This window comes from Wyeomyia smithii, chromosome 2 (genome assembly GCF_029784165.1).
Source record: "Wyeomyia smithii strain HCP4-BCI-WySm-NY-G18 chromosome 2, ASM2978416v1, whole genome shotgun sequence".
NCBI lineage: Eukaryota > Metazoa > Arthropoda > Insecta > Diptera > Culicidae > Wyeomyia > Wyeomyia smithii.
Genome location: NC_073695.1, coordinates 159200494 through 159214797, shown reverse-complemented (window position 1 = coordinate 159214797; position 14304 = coordinate 159200494). Strand labels below are relative to the sequence as shown.

Here is a 14304-nt window from a genome sequence, read left to right as displayed (position 1 = left end):
GCTCGGTTAGAAAAAAATGACAGCTGTCACATTTTTTCGAAAATCTCGGTTCAACCTAACTGAAGTTTCGGCACAAAATATTAACGAGCCGAAATATCAGTTAGGTGAACCGAGATTCACGAAAAAATGTGACAGCTGTCATTATTTTTTTAACCGAGCAGTCAGTGGTGCCGTTCTCGGCAATAAATTACCGAGACCCGGCAAAAAATTTTAAGTGTGTACAACCCTAGGGCTGTATACCTTGTAGTATTTCAAAATCTTTGCAGATTTCTGCAGACTTTTGCCTACGCAAACGCATTTGTTTTTTCAAATCACGGCCAGACTTTTTTTCAAATTTCAAGCAGATTTTGTCAGTTTTTAGAGCAGTTGCAAACTTTTTCAAAAACATCTTCCATCTATGACTGACCGTAATAAAGATAAAAAAATTGCCGCTTCTCATAGACCTGTTTTAAGTATCAGTTAGAATATCGATACAGCTGATATCGATGCTCCGCGTTCAATATCAACCTGGTATCGATACGACCGGAAAAAAATTATCGATGCTTGAGTATCGATACTTTAGCAGATTTTGGCAGATTTGGGTAAGAGTCGAAAACCCATTAATGGGTACTTTTTCAACCACTAAGAGTTCAACCATTTCGCCAAAAAGTGAACCAACCCATTTAGTGGGTACGATTCACCCATTAACGGGTAAACCGATTAAACGTCAAAAACTGGGTACAAAATCACTCATTTTGAGAAATGAATTTTCTCAAGGAGATGGGTGAAATTTTACCCATTATTAAATAAATGGAAACTTTGTGATTATCACTCAAAAAAATGAAAGTGAAATAAATTATTTTTAATTATTTGCAAAAATGAATCTCATTTACGAAAACAGGAGTATTTTATCTGCTATCATCAATTGTCAGAACCGTTATTTTCTGCAACAAAGCCAATACCAGACGGATAGTGAACATTCTAGACCTAATATAAAAAAAATCTCACATTGTAAAATTCAATACTTGATATAACATACTGTTTACCTTGCAACTTCTTAAACGACGCAGTATCGAATCTCTTTTAAAGTTCTTCCATGGCAATTGTTGACAAATAATAAACAAAACAGACGTGGAAGTAACGCGTGCGAACAAATCGACAGAGCAAACTAAAACGATTCTTGAAGTATTTTTTCACCCATTAATGGGTAAACAAATGACCCATTTTTTTTAATGTCTTTCTAATGCGTACAATTTTACCCATTTCACATTTTTAAATTTACCCATTCTTTTGACAGCCGCATATGACAGAAAAAAATGGGTACAACAATACCCATTAATGGGTTTTCGACTCTTACCGTGAATAATACATCGGACTTATGCGTATCGATCCAAAAAAGCGAAGCATCGTCTCAAAAGTATCGATATTTTCTATACCGATACAATCAGGGCTGCCAAGTAAACAGATTTTTCTGTATTATACAGATTTTTTGACCACGTTACAGAAATGATACAGAATACAGAATTTTGACTTTTAATACAGATTTGTACAGAATTTCAAAGTGTTCGAACTAAAGAACTGGTAGGTTGGCCTCACAAACATTTCATCCGAACAGATCCGAGCATCAATTTTTATTTTTTCGAATGCATTTCCCAAATAGCGGCCATACTGGCCGATTCGCATAAGGCAATCCACGGGTGGCGTTTAACTGCTTGTACGTTTGTTATTGTTGTTTTTCAATTTGCAAAACCCCACCGACCGAAAACAGAATATTATAATGTCGGAGAAAAATAATCTGAAGTAATGTTTTATTATTGTTTAAAAGATTGCCATTGCAATACTAGAGCAACTGATCGGACAACGTTTGTTTTTAACGCTTCTCGATCCGGATTGCATTCACGTTGCGATCTCTCTAACATATCTGAGGCTGTTGAAAAAGTTGAAGAAAGAAACGGAAATCAGTTGATCGTAACTGTCTCGTGGATTGTTTATGTGAGAGAAAAAGAAAGCAATATATTTGCTTTGATTTCTCGGTTTTCACAAGCAGTCTGACAGAAATGAAAATTCGTATTGGTGCGAGCAGGCTTTAAAATCTGTTTCTTCGCCCAACGTAGAATATTTACGGCTGATTGTATTTATATTGTATTTGCGTTGACGACAACCAACGCTCTTCTTTTGCCCTTTTATTACTTCTGTTCGACTTTTGCTGGGCGTCCGGCATTGACTTAGCGAGAAATTGCCTTTCTCATTTCTTCTGGACATCTAACATTTGGCTAAGCGGGAAAGCTTTGGAACAAAAATACCTGATTCGATTGCTTTCATAGGAAAAAAACACGCTTATAGACCTGAGTTTTCTTTCAAGAATTTTACCCAACCTTTTTACGGTTTCAGGCGAACTTTAGGGTTGGATGCCAAACCCAGTTACCCCAAATCTAGTCAGCCTATACACCAGAGAGACACCGAGACACTCACCGTTAAGGCAGCTGTCAACATCAAAACGGGCGATCTGTATAATTTTGCATTGCCGTTATCCGTTTTGATGTTGACAGTTGCCTTGACGGTGAGTGTCTTGTCATTTCTCTAATGTATAGGTTCGCTACCCAAATCAGAGCACTTGTAGGCACACGAACAAAATTCGGGTTATTCGCGTTGAAAGAGATTTTGAAGGCTGTTCGCACCTACGTGAACACTCATATGTAATTGTCAAAATGTGCGTGATGACAAAAGCAAAAATATTTCCTTCCTTCTTTTTTGCATGCAAAAACCAAATAAATATCAGCAACACCGTCAACGCGAATACAGAAAAATACAGATTTTTTTACGGGTGCATACAGATTTTTCAAAATAAAATCTGGCAGCTCTGGTCTATATGCGTTGCATGGAAACGACTGTTTTGTTGTTTATTGAATATTTTCGTATTAGTTTAAAATTTTTTAATCTTTTTAGAACTAGTAGAATTGTTGTATTCGAAATACTGTAGTTATGGAAGATGAAGATTTCGTCTTGGTCGAAAAACAGAAAGACGACTGCTCTATTGCTAAACCAAATCTATTTGGAGTTGTGGCTCAAGCCGTATTAGAAGAGAAATCTCACAGTTTGATAGAAGTTTTGGCTAGGCGAAAGAAAACCAACAAATCGTAAAACCATTTCAAAGTATTTTTTCTATGTACTCAAAAACAAATATTTTAGCATTAATGAAGATTATTCGGACGATAGAGAAACTATTCGTCGCAGATTGAAAGATAGCGATCATATTATTTCAGAACTGTTTCGAGATGGTCGAGAACTTATTCAGGATATTCAAGTAGCTAATGATAAACGAGAAGTACAAAGGCGGGTCAGAGAAGCGGAAATAAGAGAGGGTAAATACTTAGATTTATAAATAGTCGGCGTGCGATCAGAACGAACCAAGCACCGTCTTTTTAAATTGAGTTAACACCAATGAATGAAAATTTATAATCTTTTAATATTGAACGAAGTCATTTGAACACCCAGCAAACAAATTGGTTCATATAACTGGCGCTCAACTCTGTTAAGTAAATCATTATTTTGTAAAAAATTAACATAGATGCATGGATTTGAATATTATCTAAACATATAAAAATGCAGCTCTGTCTGTCTGATTGGAAACTACTGAACCGATCGGCGTGAAATTTTGAATATAGGGGTTTTAGGTACCGAGAAAGGTGACTAAGATAGTTCGAGACCCCTCCCTCTTCTGGAAGGGAGGGGTCCCATACAAATGAAACACAAATTCACAAACATCTCAAAAACTAATCAAGCAAATGGAACCAAATTTGGCATGTGGATGTTTTTAGGAGTGACAAATGTAACCATATTGGTTCGACACCCTTCCCTTTTCTGGAAGGGAGGGGTTCCATACAAATGAAACACAAATTCCTGCACATCTCAAGAACTAATCAAGTAAATGGAACCAAATTTGGCGGGTGGATGTTTTTAGGGGTAACAAATATATCCATAATGGTTTGACACCCCCCTTCTTCTTTAAGGGAGGGGTCCCATACACATGAAACACAAATTTCGCACAGCTTGAGAACCAATCAACCAAATAGAACCAAATTTGGCATGTAAATCTCTTTAGAGGTAACAAATATGTTCATAATGGTTCGACACCCTTCTCTCTTATGTGAGGGAGGGGTTCCAAACAAACGAAAAACAAATTTCTGTACATCTCGAGAACTAATCAAGAAAATTGAACCAAATTGTGCGGGTGGATGTTTTTAGGGGTAACAAATATATCCATAATGGTTTGACACCTCTCCCTCTTCTATAAGAGAGGGGTCACATACAAATGAAACACAAATTTCGCACAGCTCGAGAACCAATCAAGCAAATACAACCAAACCTGGCAGGTGAATGTTTTTAGGTGTAACAAACATGTCCCTTAACGTTTCGATTTCCCTTCTTCTGACATTTCTCCAAATACCATTTTGAATTCCAATATGGCAACTTCCGGTTTCTGAAAAACAGCGGCAAATGACCAAATACTACCAAACATGGGTATTTCCGGAATTGTTATGATTCACTGAAGCCACAAATTTACCTCAGGCAACATTTTAAATTGTAAAATAGCGACTTCCGGTGTCTGGGAAAACAGCCGAAAATGACCAAAAAACATCAATATGGGTGTTACTGTAACCAAAATGACGCTCAGAGGCCAGAAATTGTCTCCAAATGCTATTATGAAATCCAAGATGGCGACTTCCGGTTTCTGAAGAACAGTGGCAAATATGGGTATTTCCGGAATCGTAATGATGCACTGAAGTCACGAATCGACCTCAGACAACATTTTGAATTGTAAGATGGCAACTTCCGGTTTCTGGAAAATAGCCAAAAAGGGCCGATTCGCATTCAATATGAGTATCTTCGCAACCAGAATGATGCAGAGAAGCTAAAAATCGATTACAGACACCATTTTGAATTCAAACATGGCGACTTCCGGTGGCTGGCAAACAGCCTAAAATGATCAAATACCATTCAACGTGAATGTTTTCGGAGCCAGAATGACACCCAGAGGTCGGAAATTTACAACATTATGAATAGTAAGATAGCAACTTCCGATTTCTAAAAATCGGCCATAAATGGCCGATTTCCAAACAATATGAATATCTTCGGAACCAGAATGATACACAGGAACTAGAATCGACCACAGACACTATTTTGAACTCTAAGATGGTAACATCCGGTTTCTGGAAAACAGCCGAAAATGACCAAATAACACCCAAAATGGGTGTTTCTTAAACCAGAATGACGCTCAGGGGCCAGAAATTGTCTTCAAATGCCATTTTAAAATCCAAGATGGCGACTTGCGGTTTCTCAGAAACAGTGCTTTGTAAAGGATCGCAAGTTGACTGTTAAAACACGAATGCGATCGCCTTCCGCAGTCAACTTGTCTGCTCGGCATAGTACAGCGATCGCCCGGAGAAAGAGCAGTCAAAGTGGAATTGAACATTTTTTTAGTTCCTAGGTGGCGGTCATTCGCTATAGCAGCGCTCGTTTATTTCGTTCAATCTTTCATTATGTATACGTTCAAGGCACAAAGTGAATAGGGCAGTTGGTACCATTTCAACAGCTTCGCTGAGTTGCGGGCCAGCGAAGACGGCACCGAGGGCGGGAAGTTAAGAATGAAATAATTTTCGGTCGCTTGCGCGGCAATTAACACATGTGATTTGCTATTTCCTAATTGTGTGCTATGCATCTGAGGTGGATGGCCTTTGAAGGTGTAAAAGAAATCATATTTTCTAATCAATATTTTGTACTGTAAAACGGGGTATCATTGATCAGCGGGGTAACATTGATCAGTTTTACCCTTCTCATGAATAGTTGAAATAAAACTGCCCCGTGATTACTTTTGCTAAATTTGAGTAAAACATCTTAGTCTTGTGTCATTCGAGATCTGAACAATATTGCATTGTTTGAAATTTTTTATTGTTTTGATAACCAAATTTAAAAATCAATTCTACCGTTATATTTCTTACTCTCAGTAAGTGCCAACAAAGCATCTTATACTAGTCGAATATTAAACATTTCGTATTCATTGACACGTTTTCCAGATCCGTTATCTAATTTTCTCAATCAACTAGAGAAAAATTTTTGGAAATTTATTACATTTACAGTTAATTAATTTATGTATGTTAAGAAAGTCCAGTTTTATGCTCTAACCAAGACATCATCCTGGCCTACGCCGTGTTTGGAAAGGCCTTGCATATATGATCAACATACGTTGCAGACTTACTTTTACTTTTTTTACGCGGTTGGTTGTAGTTACATATTATTTTAGAAAACCAGTATTTTTGGCTTCTATCGCTACAAATGATAAAAAAAATGCAAGAACTTTTGATATGATTTAGTGTGGGTTATAGTTTTAGTCAAGTGTTACCTGCGCGTTTACTTGAAGTTTTTCAAAAAACCCCAAATTTTGGAAAGGCGAAAAATAGAAATTTTGATATACATAAATATGTTTAAAGAGTTTACCTATATGGGATGAATAGTTCTAAAATAAATAAGATGATTTATAATTAATAAAATAAGATGATTTATATTTTTTTTAAATTTTACCTATATGTGATAAATAGTATGTTACACTCAACAAGACCTATAACCTACACTAGGTTACTTCAGAAGTTCTTGCATTTTTTTTTTTCATTTGTAGCACAGTGTAATCCGCGTTAACCGCGTAAAAATAATCCGCGTTATTGTAAAAAATCGCGTAAAAAAAGTCGCGTATAAAAAAAACCGCGTAAAAAAGTCCCCAGTGTACTCGCGAAAAAGTGAAAAAACTAATCAATGTTACCCCGTTTTACGGTATATACCTACCTTTTTGAGTTGTTGCGAGCACGAATGGTGATTTTTCTTTAAATGCTGTTAATCAATATACTCCGATAACTTATTTTGATTTTTGAATTTCATAGATTCAAGTGCACTAATGCAGTGCAGACCATGTAACAAAACGAGACGATCAAAAGAATTGGAATTTTGTATTAAAACGTAATTGTATTTGGATACGACGGCCATGTAGCATGTACCACTTTCACTCTATGAAAAAACAACGGATACAAAAGTTGCGAGCGATTTATCAAAAACATATATATATATTTAAAACTTATTCCAACCACAAATCGTATTTTTGACAACAACGCGAATGTTAAGCATCATTTCGGAATTCTCTCGCTACGCCTCAAACGTAAGAATGCTTTAGACTGATTGACTGTTTTTTCGGTCGATCATGAACATAAACGAAAAACGGAATGGTAATGCAGACAGAACGTTGTACGAAGTTTCCCGAACGGCCTTGAATACCGAGGCCGTGCTCCTTTTGCGGAAACAACTCACGCAGCCCGTTGCATATTCGTAAATGTTGAAGTCTGATTGACTGTTTTTTCGGACGATCATGACCGCAAACGAAAAATGGTATGTGAATGCCGGTATGACGGACATGAAAGACAAAGCGGCGGTCCTTTTGCGGAAGCAAAGGTTGCACGCAGCTCGTTCCATATTCGTTCTGCTTTAAACCGTTCTTTGAAATTGAACATGCTGCAGATACAAGTTGAAAATGAGCGAAGGATCGCACAAAAAGGAAAGCATGTCACTAAACGCGAAAACGTTCAAGCGTCTTTTTAAAAAAGGATTTTTCAAAGCTCTGCTCAGAAATAGCCTTAAGTGTAGGGATACCACAGGTCCCCGTGGCTCTGTGGTTAGCGATGTCAGTCGGCTAGCTCTCCCACACGGCTGTGATATCGGTTCGATTCCCGATCGAGTCGAGGATCTTTTCGAGCTGCAAATTTTCTCGACTCAGCACTGGGGTACGGTGTATCGTTGTACTTATCCTACACATACAAAATGTGCCAAAAACAATATCGATAACGAATTCTCTCAACTAATCTAGTTGATCGAGACCGCTATTATCCCCAAGGCTAAGCGTGCGATATTGTTGTTGTAGGGATACCATCTGGCTAAAGTCAAAAATCAGGACACCTTTTTTTTCGGCACTAATTTGACCTAAGCTATTTATATTCTTCGAGGTGAAAAAGAAATATTACAAGTTTTATGTGATGTGCACTTCAAAAAACACTTACTAATACTTTTTAACTTGTCTATATAATAAAAAAAAAGTTGGAGTCCGCAAATCACGACTTAACTCAAGAACGGATCAGCGGATCGCCGTTAGAATTTGTGATAGTTCCTGGGGCCTAGGAAAGTTATTTTGCTGGTGTAAACCACTTCCTTCTCTGAAAGGGAGGGCTCCTATACAAATGAAACAAATTTCTGCATAACTCAAGAAATGAAAAAGTAAATGGATCCAAATTTGGAAGTTTTTGGAAGCAAAAGATATTTTTTGGTGGTCCTCTGGAAGGGAGCTCTTATACAAATGAAACACAAGTTCCTGCCTTACTCGAGAGCTAATCAAGTAAATGAAACCAAATTTGAAATAAAGAGGTTTTGAGGGATAAGACCTACCGTCTACCGGGGTGAAATTGTGCCAAAAAAGGACACGTTTTTGTTCCTTAGCTTGTAATGCACACATTTAGGCAATGAGTTTGATCCAAATCACGTCAATGCACACTTAAATGTTAAGATAACGACTGACGCAAATATGATCAAGTTACAATAAACTATAATTTTGCTAAAATTGAATGAACTTTGGCCTAATCTCACCCCTTCTATGGGGTGAGATTGTGTCAAAAACAAAAATTTGAATTTAATACCTGTTTAATGAACAATAGTGTATCTACGAATAATTCACATGAATAACATGATAAAACAGTAAGTATAGGGACGACCATAAACAACATGAACTATTAAGGGGCTGTAGGGGGTTGACCAGAAATTACGTTTCATATGAATTATAGAAAAATGTATGACTGGATCAAATCAATATCTTGAGTAACCAGTTATAAGAACGTGGCTCATGGACAGTCTCTAAACACATAGTGGCGTCTCCAGGTAGCTTAGAAAGGGAAAACGTTAGGACATAAAACCTGAGAAGACTTGTCGTTTCAATTATTATGTGTCATTGACCACTGTATATTTCATTGGAGATCTCAAAACTGCAGGAAATGGGTACGTTCCCTCCTTCCTTGCTTTAAAAGTCATCAGTTTATATAGAATAGGTGTACAAAATTTTGTTACATTCCATAAGTAATTTCAGTCATTTTAAATTTCCATCTAACAGTTGTTAGCTTACTGTTCTCAAGCATTTTGTCATTATTTCAAATAATACCATAGCTAGACAACATACCCTATGTAAACAATGCAAGTGTTTTGGTGTATACTGATATAATTTTGTCGTGAATGTGAATTCCGCACACTGTACCGTTCATTATAGCTTGGCACAATCTCACCCCAAAAGGGCTCGAAAAGTGTACAGTTTGGAGAAACATTTTTTTCTGAGCCATCACAGGTTCAATGCATAATATTTCCTCAACACATTGGAGACGAAATCCTAACGTACCTTCTGAGTGACGGAATGTACAAAGCAGAGTTACAACGAGTGGAACTAACCGCGTATGGGAATTCAGATTGAGATCAGAATAGAGAACTAACAAACACGCGGTAAACTATTGAACGGAATCTTTATTAGCGTATGGAAAACACTTGTGCTCTCTTTGAGGTTTTAGCGCGAATGAGAAATCATCAATAGGCAGTGTTGCCGTAAAGGTTAACGTAGATCGGGGGTTGTGGAAATACACTGTAACAACATTGCAGGGGTGTGCATCGTTCTCCACACTCCTCCTCGATGGACGACCTCTGCAGAGAAAAACTACTACTCTAGTCCTAATTGACCACAAAAGCGAGCATGATTATTTGGTCCCAATGGTTTAGTCAACACGTCGGCGGTCATCAGCTCGGTTGAGCAGTACTCCAGCGCAATTTGCTGCAGACACAATTCCTGGATGAGCTTCTCCCGAGTAACGATGTGTTTGGACCTACGGGTGGATCTCTCAGTACGGACAAAAGCGAGACACCCTTGATTGTCCACTCGGATTGTAGTTGGTTCTGTTTGATGCCCTCCGAAATCAGCAAGCAGCTGCCTCAGCCAGATGGCCTCTTGGCAAGCCTCACTGAGCGCCACGTATTCGGCCTCCATGGACGATAAGGTAACACGCGACTGTCCACGACTGGCCCACGTAATTGTTGCTCCACCAAACAAACACGTAACCGAACGTTGATCTTCGACTTTGCACGTCACCGGCCCAATCAGCCTGAATAACCGGAGAGTGGCTCATCGAGCGCTCCACCTAAACGCAGATTATAATTCTTCGTCCCTTTTAAATAGCGCAGCACACGTTTGGCTGCTGTCCAGTCTAATTCTGTTGGATTGCTGAGCTTCCGTCCTAGAATGGCAGCACTGTTCGCAATATCCGGTCTAGCAACTACGGACAGATACAGCAAGCTTCCTACAACACTTCTGTATTTCGTCGCGTCCTCCAACAGTTTGCTTTCGGTTTCATCCTTCAAATATCCCGGATCCATCGGCGTTTTGACAGGTTTAGCTTCGCTCATACCGTGGAGTTTCAACAGCTCCTCGATATAGCTCTGTAGTCGTATATTGTAGGCACCATTAACTCGTTGAACTTCCATGCCGAGGAGGTGACGAACATCTCCTAGGCACGTCAACTCGAACTCCTTATTCAGACTCCGAAAAACTTTCTGCAATTCACTATCGTCAGTTGATGCTACGAGCATGTCATCAACATACACCAGTAGAAAAACAGTAGTATGCCCACAATCCTTCACATACAGGCACTGGTCTGCACGTGACGGCTTAAACCCAAGTTTAGTTAGTGTATCATGAAGGCGTTTGTTCCAGCAGCGCGCGGATTGGCGCAGCCCATAGATACTTTTATGCAATCGGCAAACAAGGTTCTCTTTCCCTTTCTCCTCAAAGCCTGGTGGTTGGCGCATATAAACTTCTTCTAAAACACCGTCGAGATAAGCGGTTTTTATGTCAAGGTGTTTCACACTCATCCTTCGTTTAGCTGTCAAAAACGTATGGAACGTTGCATGCCGTGTAACCGGAGCGTAAACTTCCTCAAATCAGTACCGTACCTCTGCACATGACCTTGAGCCACGACTCTGGCTTTATGTTTTACAATTTGTCCTTCTTCATTTCTCTTCAACTTGAACACCCACTTGGAGCCCACGAGCTTCTGTCCCTTCGGCAAAGGTACAAGCTCCCAAGTGTTGTTCCGACGATGCGATTCAAGCTCGTCTTTTATCGCTTCATGCCACTTGTCCACCTTCAATGCATCTTGGTAGTTCACTGGCTCCTGTGCAGCGCACGCCGCTGTACCTACTGCATAGTCCAAAACGTAATCTGCAAGATGTCTGGGTGCAACACCACGAGTGTTTCGATGCGGACGAAGGTTATCTCGCTGTGTCGGTAAATCCTCGTCTTCGGCATCCTCGTAGTCTTCCGCATCCGAAACATCATCACCTTCTACGAACTCCTCCTTAATAGGCAGCAGCTTTATCTCCTCCTCAACGTAATCCCTACGCTGTTTATCGGAAGAGCTCGGCGTTGAAAACTCGACTGTAGATGTTCCGTTTCCCAACTCGAGAAAGCGGGCATCCCGACTAATCGTGATCAAATCAGTTTCGCAATCTACGAATCGATAAGCTTTGTGCTCTATCGAATACCCTACAAATTTCAGCTTCCGTGATTTACTGTCCATCTTACTACGCTTCGGTTCAGGCACGTGGACATAGGCTTTGGCACCAAACACACGAAGATGTGCCAAATCAGGCTTCATCCCCACCATAGTTCATACGGAGTTTGCTGGATCGATCTCGACGGCAAGCGATTTTGTAAATATGTTGCAGTGAGAACTGCCTCTCCCCAATAACGCTTCTCCATACCGGCATCAATAAGCATGCAGGTAGCCATCTCCGTAATTGATCGGTTCTTGCGCTCAGCCACGCCGTTTTGCTGAGGCGAGTACGGAGCGGTAAACTGGGGCTTTATTCCTTCGGAGCGATAAAAAACTTTTAATTCTTTGTTATTAAACTCACCGCCACCATCCGAACGGATTACCCGAACCTTCCTACCAAACAAGGTTTCGGTCCAACGAACATATTCTTTAATTATCTCCGTTGCTTCGGATTTCTGCTTCAATAAATATGTTACTGTGAATCGGCTATAGTTATCGATGAGATGCATTACATAACGATTGCCACTGGGAGTTGTTTTCATTGGGCCGCATAGATCCGTATGCACGATGTCAAGGACCCGATCAGATTTCCGTTCATTAATGGGAGGGAAGGGCTGTCTGGCAGATTTGCCCTCCATACAACACTCACACACAAGACGCAAACCACAGTCGCTTACCTTGATACCAGTAGCAAGACTTTCCTTAATGACTCTTTCAGCGGCTGCCCCATCTCTGTGGCCCAATCGCCGATGCCATTGATGCTGGCAATTAATGCTGTGCTCACTCGATGATGCCTTATGCGATTTCTCGATTGTACGCAGATAGTACAAACCACCGTAGCGGAAACCCGTCGCTACGATATCACCGTTCGCATTCATAATGCGACAACCATCACTATTGAAGTCAACCGTTAGCTTCTTTTCGGCCAATTTTGGCAACCGATATCAAACTTGTTGCGAGACCAGGCACGTACTTTGCCTCACTCACGTCAATTTTCACTGATTTACCTTGGCCGTCTACCCCATGAATCACTCCACTACCTTCACCAAGGATTTGGATCTTCTTTCCATCGGCAAGCGTTATCCACCCACCGGAATAGCTTTTCAATGAGGTAAAGAAATCACTATCGTTCGTCATGTGGACACTTGCCCCACTGTCAACGATCCACGCACGCGAGCTAATTTTCTCACCACTACCAGTAAACGCAACATTTCGTTGCTCACTTTGCACCACTTTCGCTCTCGCATTTTGTTTTTCTTGCCGCGAACCGTTATCTTCTTTGAGCGACGCCTTATACTTCCGACAATCACGGCGCAAGTGACCCGGCTTTTTGCAGAAATGACACACGCGGGTTTCTTTTGTTTTACCGTCCGCAGAATGCATCGCTTTTTCTTGCTTCGCACCGGCACTGTCGCGTTCCAAGCGACGATGGTGTTCTTCCATCAGTTTCTATTTTACGATATCAACCGTAATTTCGTCATCACGTCGACTATCGAGTGCAACCACAAGGTTATCGAACAAAGCTGGCAAACTACGCGTAATCATGCACACTTTGATATCTTGGTCAAGCACTGTACCCGCGGCATCCAATCGATCGTAAAGATCATCAATCACCCGCAAATGATCTTCCATATCTCCTCTTTCCGAGAGGTTTGCCGCACACAACCGTTTTAACAAAGAAACTCGTACCGAACGCGTCGTCTTTTGATGACACCATTTCAAAGCCGCGAACACATCATGTGCGAACACACTGTTTTTCACAACAGACAACTGGTTATCGTCAATCGACAGAATTATAGTCGCCTTCGCTTTTCGGTCAGCTTTGACCCACTTAGCATTCCGGGCATCTTCCGCCGGAACTGGATTTTCCACTGTATCCCACAGATCCTCACATTGCAGGACCATCTCAATGCGCACCTTCCACGTCTGCCAATTGGTGCCATTTAGTTTTGTTACCGGAAACTTGGCTTCGGCCATGGCTTCTTCCGTTGCACCACAAAACGTTTTCAAACGTTCTTCACGCGAGAACTTTTCTGCTGTATGCCGCTAACCAGCCAGCACACACACACAAACAAAACGTTTTTGCACTGCCGCGATACTCTGAACGACGCTATCGAACAGATTGTTTTTCACTACCGATTCTGTCTCAAATCTGTCCACTTTCTGGGCCAATAACCTGACGGAATGTACAAAGCAGAGTTACAACGAGTGGAACAAACCGCGTATGGGAATTCAGATTGAGATCAGAATAGAGAACTAACAAACACGCGGTAAACTATTGAACGGAATCTTTATTAGCGTATGGAAAACACTTGTGCTCTCTTTGAGGTTTTAGCGCGAATGAGAAATCATCAATAGGCAGTGTTGCCGTAAAGGTTTACGTAGATCGGGGGTTGTGGAAATACACTGTAACAACATTGCAGGGGTGTGCATCGTTCTCCACACTGAGCAGTAACTTGATGTAATTTCTTGATCGGGTTGGTTTGCATGGGACATTTTTTGGTAACGTTATTTGCGCGTATTTTTCAGCCTGTACTTTGGAACATTATTTAAGTAAAACAGTTCACTAATATTATCTATGTTCTATTTCAAGTTGTGAATAAATATGTCATGTTTCATACAGTATTGAGTTTGAGGCATTAGGTTCTAGAAA

At 40.2% G+C, this 14304-nt stretch overlaps 1 protein-coding gene across 4 annotated transcripts in view; it reads left to right on the top strand.

The window, feature by feature from the left end:
* Positions 1-2864: 2864 nt before the first annotated feature.
* The window catches only part of LOC129719504 (dynein regulatory complex protein 1 homolog), a 408489-nt gene continuing 397049 nt past the window's right edge, over positions 2865-14304 (top strand). For all 4 annotated transcript variants that reach the window (XM_055670894.1, XM_055670892.1, XM_055670891.1 and 1 more), the window contains exons 1-2: positions 2865-3116; positions 3169-3341. In XM_055670894.1, coding sequence (XP_055526869.1) covers positions 2962-3116; positions 3169-3341 — 328 coding nt within the window. In that variant the 5' untranslated portion in view covers positions 2865-2961. The remainder of the gene's footprint in view (positions 3117-3168; positions 3342-14304) is intronic.